Source organism: Stegodyphus dumicola, chromosome X2 (genome assembly GCF_044657685.1).
Source record: "Stegodyphus dumicola isolate Sdum_Otavi_A_Nest chromosome X2, ASM4465768v1".
In the NCBI taxonomy this organism is placed as follows: Eukaryota; Metazoa; Arthropoda; class Arachnida; order Araneae; family Eresidae; genus Stegodyphus; species Stegodyphus dumicola.
In genome coordinates, this window is record NC_140781.1 from 129,819,667 (window position 1) to 129,838,697 (window position 19,031).

A 19,031-nucleotide genomic window follows, 5' to 3' on the forward strand; every position below is an offset into this window, starting at 1 on the left:
GTATCAGTTGATAGCTAGCCTGTTCAAGGGTGACCAAAGGGAACAACTGCATCCGAAGACCATTTTCTGTTGGGGGCTTGAAGAAACTGAAGCGACTACAAGAGATTTGGTTTTAGACCTTCAGGCTGCCACAGGAACTTGAATTTGCCATTCTACTGCTGCACGAAGGCTTAACGAGGGTGGACTGTATGCGAGAAAACCAATGGTTTGTGTCTCACTCCCTCCAGCTTCCAGAGGGGCTCATTTACACTGGCACCAACTGGGCTCAAGTACTGTTTACTGACGAGTCCTGATATAGTTTGAACAATGATTCTAGATGCGTTTTGATCTGGAGAGAGATAAGAGCACACAACTTGCCTTCCCTGGTCTGTGAAATAACCGATTTCTGCGACTGCAATTTAATTGTTTGGGGAGGAACCACGAGAAATGGCCACTCCGAGCTGCATATCTTTAAAGGAGGTTCTGTAATCAGAGATATGTGGACGAGATATTGAAACCCCAGGTTAGACTGTTTAGGGTTGCTGTTGGCTCAGAATTTTTGCAAATGGACAACAATGCTCGGCCTCATCAAGCACATGTGGTGTCAGAATGCTTGCAAACAGAAGATATCCCTTGAATGGATTGGCCACCTTACAACTGAGCATGTGTGGGTGCCTTAAGGTGATTAATTTCAGTGCACCAAATTCCTCCCCGAACCCTTCAGAAGCTAGCTTCAGAAGATTGCACTTTTAGAAGATGAAGGCATGCAATTCCACAAGACTTTTGGCAAAGTCTATGAAATCAAGATAAGAGGTATGCATATCTCTCTGAGGTGACCATACACCATATTAAAGAGAAAAAATTTCCAAAAGAGATGACTTAGTTTTTCCATCATTTTCCAGTTTCCATCAATTTGGTTTTAATTTCAATATTTTGGGAATAATCAATTGCCAAACATTGCAATTTATGTTAACTAATGCTTTTTTACTAATTTCTATTTATAATTTTTAATTAAGTATCAGTTAGTGCCTTTTTATTCCTCAATTTTAAATTTCTTTTGAATTCCAATAGGACTTTACTAATCAAATGAGTCAATGAAAAACAGAAATTAAGAAGTTTGCCTAAAAATACACAGACATTTCAAGAGAACCTGAAAGAATGCTATGTGAAAATTAACATGTGCAGAAAGCTATTGACATGTTGGTGGAGTACCTTGAAGTTCAAAACAATAATTCCATTATAACCACACAATTTTCCGATATCAAATGTTTCATTTTAGAGGAAAAAATTAAAGCTAAACAGGCAGAAAAATATGGAAGTCTTGAAATAAAATGTAATTTTTATGAAAATGACATTTGTATATTAAATGTGCTTTAACTAAGTAAATGTAAATATAAATGCACAAGATGGGAAATTAATTTAGAAATTCATAAATCCACTTCACAACATCAGCAATCATTGATATGAGAACTTGATTTCCTCCCTATCATATGCGGAGTGGAGCATAACATTATGCATAAGCAAAATAGAACACACACTTCATGCACGCAGACAGATTTCTGGTAACCTAACAATGAAAATCAATTGATGGAAATGGTGGGAAAAAATTCATTCCAAAGCATTCTAACAATAGATACATAGCTAGCACACATGAATCTATCAGCCAAGTGGTTCCAATCCCTGCTAAGTTCCTAGACTTAAATTTTACTTGAAATTCCCTGAGATATCTGGATTAGTAGTTTTAATTTTATATTGCTGAGCAAAGTTGAAATCAAAGGTACAACATGTGTAATTGGAAATATACTAGCAACTCTCCAGCAATGCATGGAATTAATGCTGTAGTATGTTACTGAGCTGTTTATTAGATAATAAAGAATAAAAATATTATGGAAAAATGTGAGGGCTATCTAATGAAAACATCCTACCTATTAAAATGTAGTTATGTTAGCATAACCTATTATTCACTTTTGAGTAAGAAAAGATTTCAAATAAGTAAAATGCTACATTTAAATACTTATAGAAAAAAGTAAAGAAGTTCAGTGTAATAATTTCCACAAAAAAGCCAAATAAAATTTATTGCTGACAGCAGTTTCTTTCGAGCTTAATTAAACATTATCAAAGTGCTTGACATGGAAGTTTCATGCTTGGTCAAAAGAAAATAGGTGGGGTTAAGAATAAGCTTTTTTTTTTTTTTTTTTTTTTTTTTTTACTCTTCTGGCAGGAATGGAGTAGAAGTTATAATAACATTAACAAAATAGTTCTTCAAGAAAATTTCTGAAGCTTCTGAGAAATTCAAATTGATGAGGACAGTAAAATGAGGAATGATCCCTACTATTCAACAAATAGATACTTTTTTGAAAATTAATTTTTGATTACAACATCAACATAAATTACTTCAAAGTTCATGCTATAAAATGCACAATTAGACAATATATGTAAATTTACTTGTATAATAGCTTCAAATGCACTGTTCATCATCAGATATTCCAGCAACATGTTCTGGCTAACATTTTCAGTTGCCTAGAAGTATGTTACAAGTATAAATTAAATTCATAGATAAAATTTAAAGAAACACAGTTTTGCCTTTATCAGAAAGATAATTCACTTTGGTATATTACAATTAATAATCATAAAAGTTTTTCCAGAACACCACTTTAATTTTTAACAAATGTTTTTACAATCACAATAATAAATGCAAATTTAGTGTGATTCCTCTTTGATAATATATTACAAATCCATCATCCATTTCTTAAAAGCAAGAAAGTTTAAACAGGTAGAAAGAAATTCATTGGTAAATTATTAAAATGCACAGAGAAAACTATTAAATTCAGTGACAGAAAAGGTAACTAAGAATAGAAAATTGCACACAATGATAACAAAGCGGGCATCTATCTTTAGTGATTGATGCTTTGGTGTATTCAGTTGAAGAGAAATTTGCCAATGATGATGATACAGCATGATGTCACTCTCCCTGCATTTTCCAGATGTTTTATGCTTACCTCTCCTAAATTTTGACATGAAAATTAAATTCTTACAAACTGAGTTGGATGCTGAATATGCTTTCAGAAACAGCATTAACTAAAATGGCTGCATATATAGATATAATGGCTAGCTAAAATGGCATATATATATATATATAGATTCAGGAACAGCATAAACTAAAATGCCTGCATAGTACTTACATGTAAAAGTTACTTATCAGGATTTTCGTGAATTTTTTTAGAAAAGTTCCTAAACTAAGAATATTTATTGTTAAGTTTGCAGATAATATCATGATATTGAAAGAAAATTTACTTAAAGCAATATAAAATGCAAATTTTTATTATCAAACATGATACACAAAAAAAAAAAAAAAAAAAAAAAAAAAAAAAAAAAAAAAAAAAAAACCTCTTTGGCATATCTTTCAGTTCATTTTTGTGTTACTCTTCTTCCCAAGAATGCAGTGATCTGTTTTCACCTAAAAAAAAACATCAGAGAATGACACAGATTTGGTATCGCATAAACCCTGGACTGTGCAACAACTGTCTACTAAATGCATTTCCTCAATGTTCCCTTTACAGATCTTATTAGCACAATTCTGTATTCCTGCACAAATTTTACTGCAGCTTCTTCCCTTGCTGGCAAATTCTATAAGTGCATATTTTAAAATTTTAAAATTTGGCAACATCTACCAAGGAAGTTGTGATAGCACATAAGTACTAACATGATTATTTTATTTTTTAACTAACATGACCTAAACACCAAAATTTTTCACCATTTTTGCTTCTGTCACTTGCCTGCAAATAACATACATTTTATCCACAGGAAATATTTTTAAAAATACGATAAATTTTTATAAAATACATTTGACAATTATTATTTATCAAAGCAATCAAACAAATTATACCCCATTTTATTTTTCAAAATGAAGCTATTTGTACTCAGATCTCATAATCGCATTAAAAGGCATCTTAATATCAGCCAGGAATTCATATTAAATTTTTTTGCTGCAGAGTTGAATAATACCATTATGAAGATCTGATGTATGAGCAAGAACAGTCTTGCTAACGAGTGACAATCTGCACTAAAATGATGTACAAAAATTATGGACAAGGCAGAAAAATTAGCATAAATGGGAAATAAAGCAACAAAATGAAATGAAAGGCCAATTAAAAAATAGATTTGGGACCTGTAAAGTATGGCACATGACATTAAGGTAGGAGTGTTTCAAGGGATATCACACATGGTGGTATCATCTCTGCAATTCAATGAAAGCCATTTCATGGTGTAGAGCGATTTCAGTGATACTGAGTTGCTACTACAATGTGACACGGCCAACAGGTAAGCCAGGAGATGTCATCCAGATGACTTTACCAAAGCTCGCACCACTGAAAAGTTGGAAGGACATCAAAATGTGACAAGCATAGCGGAGGAGCTCTGGATCACTCACAGCATCATTTCATGTGCCTGGAGACTATTTCAAATGGCAGGAATAGCTGTTCGAGCATTCAACAGAGATCACCCAAGTGTAACTATGGTGATAGATAATTCATATACTGCTTTACAAACAAGAAGAAACAAGCAGCAGACAGCAAGAGAAATTGCAAGACATATGAAACAGACTAATACATATCTAATATCACATTTTGACATGGTCAGGAGGCTGAACAAACACCATCTATATGCACAACCAGTATAGTGTGTTCTTTAATGCTTGCTCATGGGAGATGTCGGTTTCTGTAATGCTGGGAACACAAGGAGTGGGGTGATGTGCTCTTTATGGATGAGAGCCAATTTAGTCTGACTAGTGATTCTAGGCATACATGCATCTGGACAGAGAAGTGAACATGCAATCACCCTTTCATCATCATCAAAAGGGACCATTTTGGAGGTGTTGGGATACATGTTTGGAGTGGTATCGTGCTTGGTTGCCTCACTCACCTTCATATTTTCCAAGAAGGTTTAGTTACTGATGACCACTATTGGAACCAGATTCTCTTGCCCCATGGGAATCTGCTAAAAAGGTGCTGTGGGTCCAGACTTTCTCTTCATGGATGATAATGCTACATCTCATAATACAATAGCTGTCATACAGCTCTTAGGGAGTGAAGGTATTCAATGTGTGGAATGGCCTGCAAAGTTCCTGGACCTAAATCCCATAGAACATGCGTGGGGCCTTCTCAGGAGACGTTTGGCAGCACATAACTAGACACTAGCAACAATTCTGCAGCTGAAATAAGCACTATGAGAGGAATGGGCCATGATGCTTCAACAGCTTAACCATCTTGTTCTTAGCATACACTATAATTCTTCTATAATTCTTGTAATGCAATCAGGGGTGATCATATCCCCTTCTAAAGACTAGATTTTCTTGCCAGGGGCCTATCACATGTATGTTGCTGAATTCTCTCCACTTGTGTTCAGAGCTACTTTTTCAATAAAGTACCTTTTTAACCTTTTCATTTCTTATTTGGATGGGTCACATTTTCACATCTTGGAGATCTTATGGTATGATCTGGATCGATATAGAACATTTCTGCATGATGTTACTTTCAAAAAGCCATCTTAAACTTTGCAAACCTGTGTATGATTTACATGCATATGTGCTGCTCTTTGCGTTTTTACTGTTGAGAATACTTTAATAGTCTTTGATGACAGACATGGAGTGTCCCTGAATAAGCCTAGAAATTCTGAATTTTCAGTTCATATGATACACAGCAAGACAAATTTCGCCCCCGTTTCACCATCAGTTGAAATTCTAGTATGAAAATGGAAGCCTCCAACAAAAATTCATGCAGTGACTAGTTGAAGTGAGCCAAGAACTGATCCTTCCAACTTTCCTATCTCATTTTGTACCTCATCTTTTCTCATGTACAAAATAACACTTTATACAAGCCCGTAACTTTGTATCTAAAGAAACTTACAGAAATGGCTTTAAAATTCATAACACTAAGCAGTTTTCATAGATAAACACTAGAAACAATATACTGGATATATATTGAAATCTACAATTACACTAAATGCTTTATTACAGAGATGTCCAATCTTTAGCTTCCCTGAGGCACATTGGGAGAACATATTTTGGGCCATACGAATTATTTCTAACACCAGTAGCAGCTCATGACCTCTATAATAAGTGAAACACACAATTCCACAAATTGTTTGGGTTTGCTCAGGTTTGACCACTGAAAGAATTTTTGAATTTCACCTCTAGGAGAGAAATGTGCAGGTTCATTAGTTCAAATGTGCTGAGTGTGCGCATATGCATAAAGAAAGTGCATATGCATAAAAAGATTGACTGAATCAGCAATTCACTGAATTTACATGGCAAGTAACCACTGTCTTAACATTAACAATGGCTGATGAAATACAAAACATATTTAAGTAATTTTAACTTTATTCATTTTTTTTCAATGAAATGACAACAATATCGAATTATGTTCACATCATGCTTGAAATTTTATACATAGTATTTCATAATAAATTTGATTTATAATTATAAAGATGAGAAGAAATCATAAAAGTAATGTGATATCTGGCTTTGAATTCGAGAAACTTATGTATCAATATCTCGTTTGATTGCAGAGTTGCAGTTCTCAGTAAATTCTCAACGTGTTTACCTAGTATTCTGGTTCTAATTTTTCTCTTAAGAGTGCTTCACTTTTGAAAACAGTTGTTCATAAATGCACATTCTACCAAATGATGAAGATGCAGGCATTTTTTTTTTTTTGGTTCTTTATATATTTTGAAACAGTACAGCTTCTATTTCTTAAGACTAGTTTCTTTAAAGATTTGTCCTTTTGTCTTTTCATTCATTTTTTCAAATTTCAAATAATGAATATCTGAATTTTCTAAATGATAAATAAATAAAAATTTTATTTTGCTGAATCTACCTTCATCTGGAAGAATAAACAACTTTGCATGTGTAAAAATATTTTGTCTATTCTAATTGATGTTTTATGCAAGGAGGTTTTAATTTCAAACATTCCGATTTAATCACTTTTACTTCTGTTCGGTACTTTTTACTGCTGTTAGTCAATTTCTTTACCAACATTTACCTTCATACAGACAGACACACATTACACAGGGATAATCTTTTCTTTCACCATAATTCAAAAAGCTAGAAAGGTACAGAAGACTTTAAGATAGGTCTCACTGTTACATACACTTAATATTGTTTTGCAAAAGAAAACTGCAAAATAATATGAGATTAAAAATATTCATAGAATTTCCTCAATACATGCGTATGAGAAGAAATCAATAATATTTTTTAATAAAGATTATAACCACAAGGTAGCACAAGTCAATTAAATAGCTACATGCATATGAGAAGAAATCAATAACATTTTTTAATAAAGAGTATAACCACAAGGTAGCTGACCAGTATAAATTACAAAAAAAAAAAAAAAAAAAAAAAAAAAAAAAAAAAAAAATCCTCTATAAAACTTAATTATGAATACTTACTGTAACTAATATAAGAAGAAATTTCAGAACTAATGATTTCAGAGCTGGAGGGTAATCATGACAAAGGAAATCAGATAACTGTTCAATTAATACCTATAAAAACACTATTTTATATTATCATTAATTTTATAGTTTTGGCGCAACACTCACAACTTTTCTTATTAGACAGATAACACTTAATTAATTATTTCTCTAATAGTGCACACTGAGATATTTTACATGCAATATTAATACAGAAGTATGTAAAATTGTAATTTAATACAGATGTAAGTACTTGCTGCAAGTTCTGTGAAAATACATTCTCTGTTGTTTGCTGTATTACTCACTTATCCCTCAAACACTGTAGCTTTTTAATGCAACTAGGTAATAATTAATTACCTTAGCTAATTACTGATCCCTTTAGTTGATGGTTTATATATATGAATCTTCTCCATTAGGGGAACAAAATGATATTAAAAATTTCTAAACATAAGAAACACGTTCCTGATTAAATATGTCAATATTCAAAGAACTAAAACAGAAACATTTTATTGATACTACTATACTGCAAACAAAATATTATTATAAGAGATATGAATAACATATTTAATTTAATGCTGATTATGCAAGACACATTATAATGGGAAGGATCCATATATATGGCTATGTGACTAAGGAGAGGGCTACTTTTAAAGAGGACTTCTTATGGGAAACTAGCTTGTACTCATATTATTATGCACAGGAAAAACATGAACACATTCATGCAGCCAGACTGTTCAGTGGGATATGAACAAAGGTCAAACTACCAGTGTTCAGCAGTCCTGCAGTTAAGTCATTCACAGGAAAATTCATATATGATATAAATCAGAATTATGCCAAGTTTGAATCTCAGTCAGTGTTGGCTGCATGGGTGTTTCCTTGTCCTTTTCTCATACATAACATAAATAATAAACCAGTTCCCCTTAGAAAGACCTCTGCAAAGGTATCCCTCCACTTTGTCAGGTACTTTTTATGTATTTTACTTTATTTTAGCAAACAAAATAAAAACAAAAAAACATAGAAAACCTGATTTAAGGCATCCTTCCTTATGTAAATAACCTTAAAGTGCTTATTAAAATAATTAATCTAATCTAACTCGATTGTAATAAAAGAACAAAACTAACCTTAAATAAAAAAATTAGCTTTGAAACTGATGTTTACAATAAAAAAGTCATAAATGAAGATATATAACCACATCAATACTAACCACAGCACTGAGTTCACTGATTACAAGAGAGAAATAGCCACATAAATTTTTGGAGAAAAAAGGATCTACTAATATGCCTTATATGTTAGACTTAACCATAATTAAAAAAAAAAGATTTAATATAGTTTTTTTCTCTTACCTGCATTAGGTGTTCAGCAGAAGAAAAGCCAATTAAAAGATTTATGACATCAAAACCATAATCGGTATGAGTCTTTCCATAAATGCCTTGAACCAAAGCACACATAGTCTACAAAATGTTAACATGGATTTTATCTCTTGATGCACAAATAATAAGTTACATATACAAGCTAACTTGAGCAGAAATTATTACAAGAAATTTGTGCTTCATTACTAATGACCAATAATATCAGTAGCAAAAATAAAAAAAAGTACCCATTCTCATTAAAAAAAAACACTTCGTTTTCCTATTTTCCAACAGGACAGATTAAAAAATACTTTACTAGTCCATTCAACAATACTGCAATATCTTTGCCGCTTCATAAATGCAGAACACTTTTTTAAAAAATTTCTACATTACTAATTATTCCAAATGTCACTAAAAATAAGAACATTGCCTATTATTAAAAACAAATTAATTTTAATGCATTACATTTTTATCCAATTTATATGAGCAAATGCATAGCATCATAAAATTTACAGCAGTTTAGTACCATAGCAATTTTTACCAACATTTATTATTCCAGATTTAATTAATTGAAAAGATGTAAGAAAATAATTTACAATTAATTAGGTAATGTTTTACCAAAACAATTCACTGCAATATGCAATGCATAGTGTTGTGCATTATAACACTACAACAATCGATTTCTTTCATTGTAGTAGGAGGCAAACATATCATTTGGATTTCTAAAAAGACCTAACACATTATAAATGAAAGCATAAAGTGTGTTACATATTAATGAAACAACCTTGGAGCAATCTAATGATTTTTTATGATAAAATATAAATTATTGGATACAAGCTGGCAGTTTTCACATTTTTTTTTTAATATTCCCAGACTATCAATGTTTATCGCATGATCAACATATCAAAAGAAAATAGACTTCAGTAATTTTAAATACAATTTTTATTTATTAAATAAGGACTATATAATACAGGACAAAATGGAACTTTCTGATTATTCTCACCTCCATAAAAGTAATGAGGCAATGCACAATGCCGCCACAACAGATAACCCATGGAATTGATAAAAATGCATTTATGAGGCAAAGCAACTATGCATATATGCCCACACAGTCATTACTGCCTTATTCTGTAGTTGCATTGACATTGGCCATTAGTGTTCTAGTTACAGTCAGTGCACATTTTTTACTTGGGAAATTATAATGGGACTATGGAATTTGCAGCTAAAAAAAAATAGTTGCATTTTTTTCAAAAATATGAGATTTTGGCTAACAGTAGAAAATGCAGAAATTCGCATTCCATGATACTGCATTTCATAAATAAGTCAATTTTTTTATCAAAATTTGTGTACCATCACCAAATTTCAGAAATTCTCTTGATTTTTTTTAAAGCAAAAACTGATTGCTATGTACACGAAAAAATTACAGCAATACCAAATTTAACAGTTCTCTGTTTTTTTTTTTTTTTTTTTTTAAAGAGAAAACTACTCGCTGTGTATATAAAGAGAATGACAGTGTGCACAGTGTTAAGTTGTGCTTGATACTGCTCTTCTGCAATTCTGAATTTTTTTAAAGCTAAAACAGATTGCTATGTACATGGGGAGAATAATGCAAAAAAAGTGTTTCATTATGGATGTTTCTTTTGTTTTTAATTTTGTTAATTGGTTGCTTTTTTATGTAATTCTTAGCATTTGACCATTTCCGAAAATAGCTGTTGCCTACCTCATCTTGGGGAAAAAATTATTTGTCAACATTAGTGACTTTTCAGAGCAGTGTTGCAAATAATCAGAAACTATCAAAAAACAAAACACATTTTTGTGAAATTCTTCTGTAATTTTTTCGCATTGTTCCTTTTGCCATGCACATAGGGGCTAATTTTTGCTTAAAAAGAACCCAGAGAGTTGTACAAACTCAGTACTGCATACTGGCTATTTACTTTTATCATTGTTCCCTTTAAAGATATTGCAGCAAACTACTGTGTTACATTTGTGCAGAAATTTTACCATTTTTGCCAACTGTTAGCAAATTTTACAAGTGTATATTTTAAAACTGAGTTTGAAACAAAAAATATCACAATTAGTTATAAAGACTATTAGAGCCTGGAATACAACAAAAAGAATGCATATGAAAGTGGTGACAAAGTTTGACTGAACAACTGATATAAGTATGATTGTCTGAAGAATGGTTAAGCACATGGCTGCTAGAGTTCAGCATCTTCTCAAAATTTGCTCACTTTTACTAAGACAGAACTAACACCAAATTTTTCTATTGTATGGCAGAGCTTAAAACAGAAAAACTTGGCAATCTTACTGTTGCAATAATAATACATACGAACCAAAATTTTTATTTGCATGTAGAAATAAATTTAAAATACGCTCTTAGTAGCAGACATGTAAATGATGCTCACAATATATACAATAGGAAAACATATTTAAAAAATATTTGTAAAATGCTTGAGGTGAAAAAGGTTAAAGCAATTTCTACATCATTTAAAAGCCTTCTTTAGTTAAAGCATCTGCAATATGAGGTAATAATTTTAAATGAAATTTTGTTTTTATTTCCCTTATATCTAAAATTTATTAGAAATCATGCCCAGTTCTAATACTGAAAGCTTTGCAAACGGAGCTGTTAATAATATTACCCTCTTTTGAAATTTTCTTCACCATGTTATCTTCACTTAATTTTTAAAGCTTGTGTATATATATATATATATATATCACACACACAGTGATAAAAAAAAAGAAATGCCATCTTTCTAGAAACATTAACAACAAACAACTCCAACTTCCATTTTGATTTTACTTTGATATCTTGCACAGCCCTAAAAATATTTTGAAAACATAACAAAGAACATAAAATAATAACAACATACATAAAAATAATATGAACTAGAAAAAATAGCACCCACTTCAGACAGGAGGTCTACATCACAGCACTCTGAATGAGACAGGAAAGCTTTTGTTTATACTTTACAAACATATACTCTTATTAAAAAGAAAAGAAAATGTAAAATAAAAAAGTAAACAAAATGATATAAATAGTTCAGGATCTTAAATTGAAAGAATACATGACATTAAATGTAGTGGATGATGAATACAAAATATTACTGACATGAAAATGAGCAGAAGCATACAAACATGCCTGCCCTTTAACAGTAGGACTTCTTTCACTACTCATATATAGTAATCGCTTCTTGTTTGGATTTCCACATATCTGTGGCAGTGGTCTTTAGACAATTAAAAGAAAATCAAAAATTACACACCATATCAATTTTAAACAAAAGGCACTTGAGAAGCTTCTAAACAACCCAATTTCTTAAACAAAAATAGCCTCAATGGTTATAACAGTATGAGAACAAATATCTGCACAACTTGGATCCTGAGAATGTGCAGATTTTGGTTTTTCTAATTTCATGTCATAAATAAAAACTCAGTTCTGGACTAAAAACGGCAGAACAGATGCTTAAAAAAATTATCAAAAGCACGAAAAAGCAGTCAGTCTCTGTACCTAAGTGTTATCGCATACACCTTAGAAGCTACCAAATTCTCAGAATGTGCCAAATCTGGTAACCATGTGCATAACTCTTGGCTGAGAATATGGCGTCAAACTCATGAAGCCATGAACCCTGTACGGCAGATTGGAATTGTACAAGGCCATGGTGGTTTAATCATGGTCTGGGACATTTTTTCTTGGCAGTGTTTGGAATCATTGGCACTTATACCAACCTCCCTCAATATGATTCAGTACATAGAGTTGCTGGGCGATCATCTCCATCCATTTATGTTGTCCTGTCATTCACATGAAAATGAAGTATCCCAGCAAGATAACTGCACCTCTCACAGGTCCCAGTTGGCTACTGCCTGGTTGGACAAGTGTTCTAACTTCTCTGTCATAAATTGGCTACTTAACCACTTGTGCTAAAAAGACGTGCCACACACGTCGAGATGCTTTTGTCTCAAACCGCGAACGACGTGAACACCACATTGGTAGGCATTTATCGCAAAAATGAAAATAACATGGTGCACACATCGCCTAACGAGATTGCTTATTTCTCAAGCTACAGCTCTGGATTGCACTCGCAGATGCGGAGCGGCGTAAATGAGACACTTTACCGCTTGTTATATTGTAGCGTATGGCACCGCAACCGTGAAGTTTAGTCGTAGCGCAAGTGGTTAAAAGACCTGATTTAAATTCTACTGAGCCACTTTCGGACATTTTGGAGAAAAGTTTGAAACCTCATCACACAACACTAGAGACTCTTCCTAAATTATAGACAGCTCTATCCGATGTTTAGCATGACATTCCCGTAAAATGTTTCCAGAAAATTATTGAATCTATGCTTTGTCGTTTGGCAGCCATTATAAAGACCAGAAGAGGCCCAACTCGTTATTGACTAGTTGAATAAATCAGTGGCATTACTGACTAATTCAGTGGCACTTCAGTGAAATTTTTTGCATTAAAAGCAGTTTTAAAATTACGTGCCTGTGGAATTTACCAGCAGGAAACTGCAGTAAAATTTCTGTATGAATACAATGTGTTGCCACAAAAATCATTAATAGGAACAATTGTTTTGAATCTGTTGTTAAAGCAATCAAAATAAAAGTTAAAATTTTCACTACCTCCCAATTAATGGGATAGCACTCAACATCAAACATAAATGTTGGTGTGAAATGCAGCCTAAAACATTTATGGCAATCATTGTGAAAAAGTCGAGATGCATCCCTGTGCATCGTATATGAATACTTGAGAAAAAACAGTTTTGTGAAATGACTATTTCCATCAAACCAATTTTGAGGTCATAGTTCTTTTTTCTCTCGGCTGCAGCACTATTTTGATGCTGCATTAGCACTAATAACTCATTTTGTGGTTACCTGAACAAAGTTTTTTAACTATGGATAATTTTTTTTTTCCTGTAAGAATTGAATGGAAGACTTTTCTATCACCTGACAAATGATAAGTCATAAAATCCATTTCGATTCTTTATTGTATATTGCATAAGAATCAAAACACGAGAGTCACATTTTTTAGCATAGTTCAAGCTACAAGTTTGCTAGCACTGGTCTACTTGTAGATATTTTGGCTGCTGCTCTGTTAACAGAATATGTTCAATGACAGTTATAAAAATGATAATAAATAGAAAACAGTCGCTTGTTGAAATGCTGAATGAGAAACTTGTTGTAAAATACTCACCAAAACCGTCAAATGTTATTCAACATATGACAGGCTGCGTGGATTTAAGGTATTGGTGCATTTTTTTTCCCCCTTTTACTGCATATTTTAAAAGTCAAAAAATATTTTCATGAAATTACCAAACATAGGTTTGACAAAGTCCAGAAACATTTCATATAACTATGAACAGAACATTTAGTCATTCACAGTGTAAAGTCTGCAACTGACAAATAATTTATGAAGTTACAATTTCTAATTTTATTAAAACAACGACATATGAATTATTCAAAAAAGTGTCAAATAACAATAACCAGATTACTATACCACATTGCATAAAGCAAAAGATAACTTACCTGGATAGAATTCATTGCACGTATTTGATTGCCATCTTTTAATATACGAATACAATGATAGAACAGATTGTTTATAGTTTCCTATAAAAAAGGAAAAAATTCATAATTCTACCACATGCATAAAAAATATCAGTTTGTAAAAGAAAATACATTAACTTCATGAAATATGAGTTTTAAGCATGATAAAAAGTGAGTATATATAAATATGAGTTGTATGATAAAAAGCACAATTTCATAAGCAGCATTTATTCACAAGATATTGAGAGTTAAAATAGAGTACTTGCATATTATCCCATCAACTGCAAAAGTGTCACCAGACAGCATGATTCGCCACCGATTATGGATAAGTTTGACATCACAATACACTCCTACTATCTGCACTTTCATTACATGCAGCCGCAAAAAAACAATACTGATGCAATGTAAAAAATTGTAACAAGAGCATATCCATTTGAAAAGGAACATGATTCAAAGGCTGTAGAATTATATTTGTGATTGCACTCTGGTTGATTTACAGCTAGTCGAGAGAATTTACACCTTTTGAACGGGAAAAAGTACAATTGAATATGGACAAAAACTGTAATAATTTGGAATAATTATCTGCAAGAAGTTTTTATTCATAGTCTTCTAAACAGAACTTCAAATAAAACTGGAGGGCCTAGCAAAATAATATGTGAAAGCCTTTTTTTTAAACAAGTGCAAAACCAAAGCAAGTCAAATAATACCAAGCATGGCTATTTAGTACATTTGGCCGAGAGACTGTCAAATGTTTTATTTTAAAAACTGCAAACAGAAATGCGGCTTAGAATTCTGCAGAAATGACTGGCCAGAACTCTGGCAGGAGTAATGCCAACATTCATGGTCAAGAAGATAATGCATAAATACCCAAAAAAAATTTCAATTCAGTAACAGTAGCACTTTTAAACCATAAAGGTTAAGAAAGCATAACTCTTCCCATAAACTACCAAAAAACATTTAAAATGAGTGATTTTTTTTTTTTTTTTTCAGAAATGGTCTTTTATTAATTTCTTACTATCAACTATATCCCCCCCTTTTTTTACAGTTATGCTTTACAGTGTGTATACAGGGTGTTTCATCTAGATGTAAACAAACTTCTCGGATGGACAGGTTGCATAAAGAAAAATCATTCCGATTTGTCTTTACTATTATAGTAGTAATGTGCAGTATGCAGATGCTAATTACAATACTAAAAATTTTAAATGCTTTTAAAAAATATGGCCACAAAAGCAATATAAAATGTGGCATTTCGTGAGTAATGAAACTTATTCTTAATTAAAAATTTTAAAATTATGTTACATTTATTCTTCAAAATAATGTGAATCAGTACACTATAAAGAACAATTTTTCTTACTGATGAATTGAAATCATGTTTCCCTGGAAACATATCCGGCTAATCTTTTTAATACATTTTTTAATTAAAATTTCACACGTAAGTAAGCTTTTAAACATTGCAATGGTATTCCACGTGTAAACACGGAAAAAATAAAAAGAAAAAGAAGAAAGCATATTCAGATCTTTTCAACAGGATTTTGCTTATGATTATTTTCTTAAGCAATACTGGTAAACATACAAATTAATAAAATATATATAATAACATTACATCATTTTAAAACCAAAATACACTGCAATAAATGTTTTCCTTTGGCCAGAATTCAGAATGTACAAAAATGACTAGCCTTTCATATTCCCGTCTTGTATTACTCTTCCTAATTAAGAAAAACTATTAGAATTTTTAGAAGTATACTCAGTACCTTAAGACTAGAAATTTCTTCATATGTCATTTCTCTAAATTTTGATTCCAGAAATGTAAGATTTGCCTAAAATAAAAATTAGTTACAGATTATAAGAAAAGTTAAAAACTACTACGTTACATATCAATTTAATGCATGAAAATGATAGCAATCCATTAAACACAAAACAAAAAAAGTAGACAGTGTGTAAAACAAAAACTGCTCTTAAAATATAAAATTCAAGAATTAAATAAAAGGAAGATAATATTGCTCCTATTTGGTTAAAAATATGCTTATGTTTTCAAGATATAACTACCGATTACTAGCACTGCATGAACTCGAAAACTTAATGAAAGATTTTACATATTTTCTTGTCTACTATAAAAACAATCACATAAAATTAATTGCATAAACATATTCCCAAGGTAAATAATGCTGTAAAATAAGAAACATATTTCATTTTAAAGACTTATTTCCAGTTTATTGCATTTTATATTTATAACAGCAAATCTTCTTTTATGCTTGATACAGGGTTCATAGCCACATTTTAGTTTAAAAAATAAGCACCTATAAGCACTTTTCAAGCACATTTTAAGAAAAAAAATAAGCACCTGTCTAATTACATCATACACAACTGCATAACCTTAAAAATTAGACTCGTAATTTAAAATATGAGAAATGAAGTACTTATTAAGAGAGAATAAGGATTACCTCAACCATGGAAAATAATTACTTTTTTGTTTTCGTTTTTAATTTTAAATAATAGTTCAATTTACAGAACTAGTTTACAATGAGAGAAAAAAAAACTATGAAGAACTAAACTATATTACAAGATTTAATGATGAAATTTCAGTTCAAAATAGAGAAAATAAAAAATAATAAGGCATATTTATTGTAGTCGCTTGGAACCTAATAATAAATACAGTTTATTTTTCCACTCATATTGATATTTAAATAATTTAAATCTAAATTCTGAACATTTTCTAAATTTTCATTGTACAGTCAAAAGTCGTTAATCCGGACTCGTCGGGACTTCGGCGATTCCGGATTATCGATTTTTCCGGATTATAGATCATCAGTTTAAATCTCGTAAGATGGCATGCAGAAATTCTAAAATTAAAAATATGAAACCGTAATTTATGAAATAAAGAACAATTATGATCTAAAGGGTATCAAAATTTACAAAAAAAAAAAAAAAAAAAGCTTAATATTTATTTGCTTACTTTATTAAACATATTCTTTCAATGTAAGTTGTTTAAGTTGCTTCGTTTTATGTGATAATATTTTCCCTTTAATTCTATAAACAGACATAATTTCTTGTTCAGTTACAAAGTTCCGCTGTTCAAGTCCCGTTAATTGCTGTGCCGAGAATACCGACTAACTTGTCAATCGAAATTTTTTCGTTTTCACTAACCTCTCTGTCACATTCTTCATGTCTTTATCCATTTTTTGCAGCAATTGCACTTTTTGTTTGTTGGACATCGAAACATACTTTCGTTTTGTAGATCCTTTGGAAGTTCCAGCATCGGAAATTCTATTTGACATAATCGAAAGTTCAAGTTTACTTTTATAAAATTGCTCCTACAGTCTGCAAAAAATAATAAGCGGTATCCAATTCGAAGATTAAGGAACAACATAATCATTAACATTAATTGAAATAGACAATTATATATTTTTAGCTTACACCGTCCGTTATACATTAAACGCGCAGGTGAAAACGTATTCTACACTTGCGCACACGCATATGTGCAGTAGTCAAGGTCTTACGCGCACGCGTGAAACGGCTGTGCGCATGTGCCAATGCGGCACATGCGCAGAAAGTTTTTAGCTTTGAGGTCCGGATTATAGATCATTCCGGATTATGGGTGTCCGAATTAACGACTTTTGACTGCATATCAGTTTTCTCTTAACAGATATTGCAAGCAAAATAATTTAAGTAAAAAAGAGGGACATTTCCGAAATCAGAAGACAGAAATTTGCTTCATGCAGTCATCTTTAACAGTAAAAGCTTAACTAACCCGCATACTTGGAAATTGGCGAATATTCGAACAGACGAGCGTAACTTGAAGGAGCGGGGGGGGGGTAAACTGTAGCCGCTCTTTAGATTTTTCCGCTAAATAAATGCTTTTGACATTTCAATATGTGCATCATATAAAAATAAGCCAACGGAACTAAAAAATATTCTGCTTAGCAAGCACAGTAAAACTCTTTTAAGTTTTCATAAACAAATCTCGGACTGAACATCAAATTAATTATCTTTGTAAAATATCTCAAAAGTTATTGCGCAATACGTGCGCCGTAATTCTTCCCTACGTGATATTACGCAATCGGAATCAACAACTGCCGTTATTGGGAGAATAAAGAACTAAATAACTGGGGTGTTTTTCATTCTAATTTTCAACAGACGGCATTAAATTTCAGGAATAGAATCATTCTTCGCTTGGGCTGGTAGACCGCAGAACTTTTAGTCCTATTCAATCCAGAATTAGATTACTTTCCCTTTATTTAAGCCATTCCGAATATTATTCCTTAGAAAGCTAATCTGTGTTAAAACACAACCATTTTTGGAAGTTTACTATACTTTAGCAGTTACTGCAACTATGTTATTATAAACATTCATACATATGCTCATAATATAAGCATAACGATCATAATAAACACGAATATGAACTGACCAAGCGGAACGAGAATGCAAATTATTAAGATCTTGATAGAAATTCAAACGTGTGTAGTATTTGGGTGGGAGGAAAAGAATGCCGAATGTAGCGGAATTTTCTACTGCTTTCACAATTCCTTGACCAATAGAACGACGAGCACCTGTCTGTACTCTTCGTGCACACCAAAGGTTATGTTAATGCAGAGAAAGGGGGAAAAGCTATTTCCGGGAGTATGACTCACCATCTGACATTCCATATTAGGAAGAAAAGTTGTTTATTTAGTTTCGGCTTTGGTACGGGGAAAAATAGCG

At 31.8% G+C, this 19,031-nt stretch overlaps 1 protein-coding gene across 3 annotated transcripts in view; it reads right to left on the reverse strand.

Annotated features, from left to right (window-relative positions):
- LOC118190041 (armadillo-like helical domain-containing protein 3) overlaps positions 1–19,031 on the reverse strand; it is a 168,445-nt gene that overhangs the window by 118,762 nt on the left and 30,652 nt on the right. For all 3 annotated transcript variants that reach the window (XR_004758349.2, XM_035360729.2, XM_035360730.2), the window contains exons 4-8: positions 16,085–16,150; positions 14,313–14,393; positions 8,787–8,894; positions 7,423–7,515; positions 2,425–2,499 (exon numbers count right to left, since the gene is read on the reverse strand). Coding sequence is in view for 2 of the 3 variants with exons in the window: in XM_035360729.2 (XP_035216620.1) it covers positions 2,425–2,499; positions 7,423–7,515; positions 8,787–8,894; positions 14,313–14,393; positions 16,085–16,150 (423 nt within the window). In the remaining variant the exon portion in view is untranslated. The remainder of the gene's footprint in view (positions 1–2,424; positions 2,500–7,422; positions 7,516–8,786; positions 8,895–14,312; positions 14,394–16,084; positions 16,151–19,031) is intronic.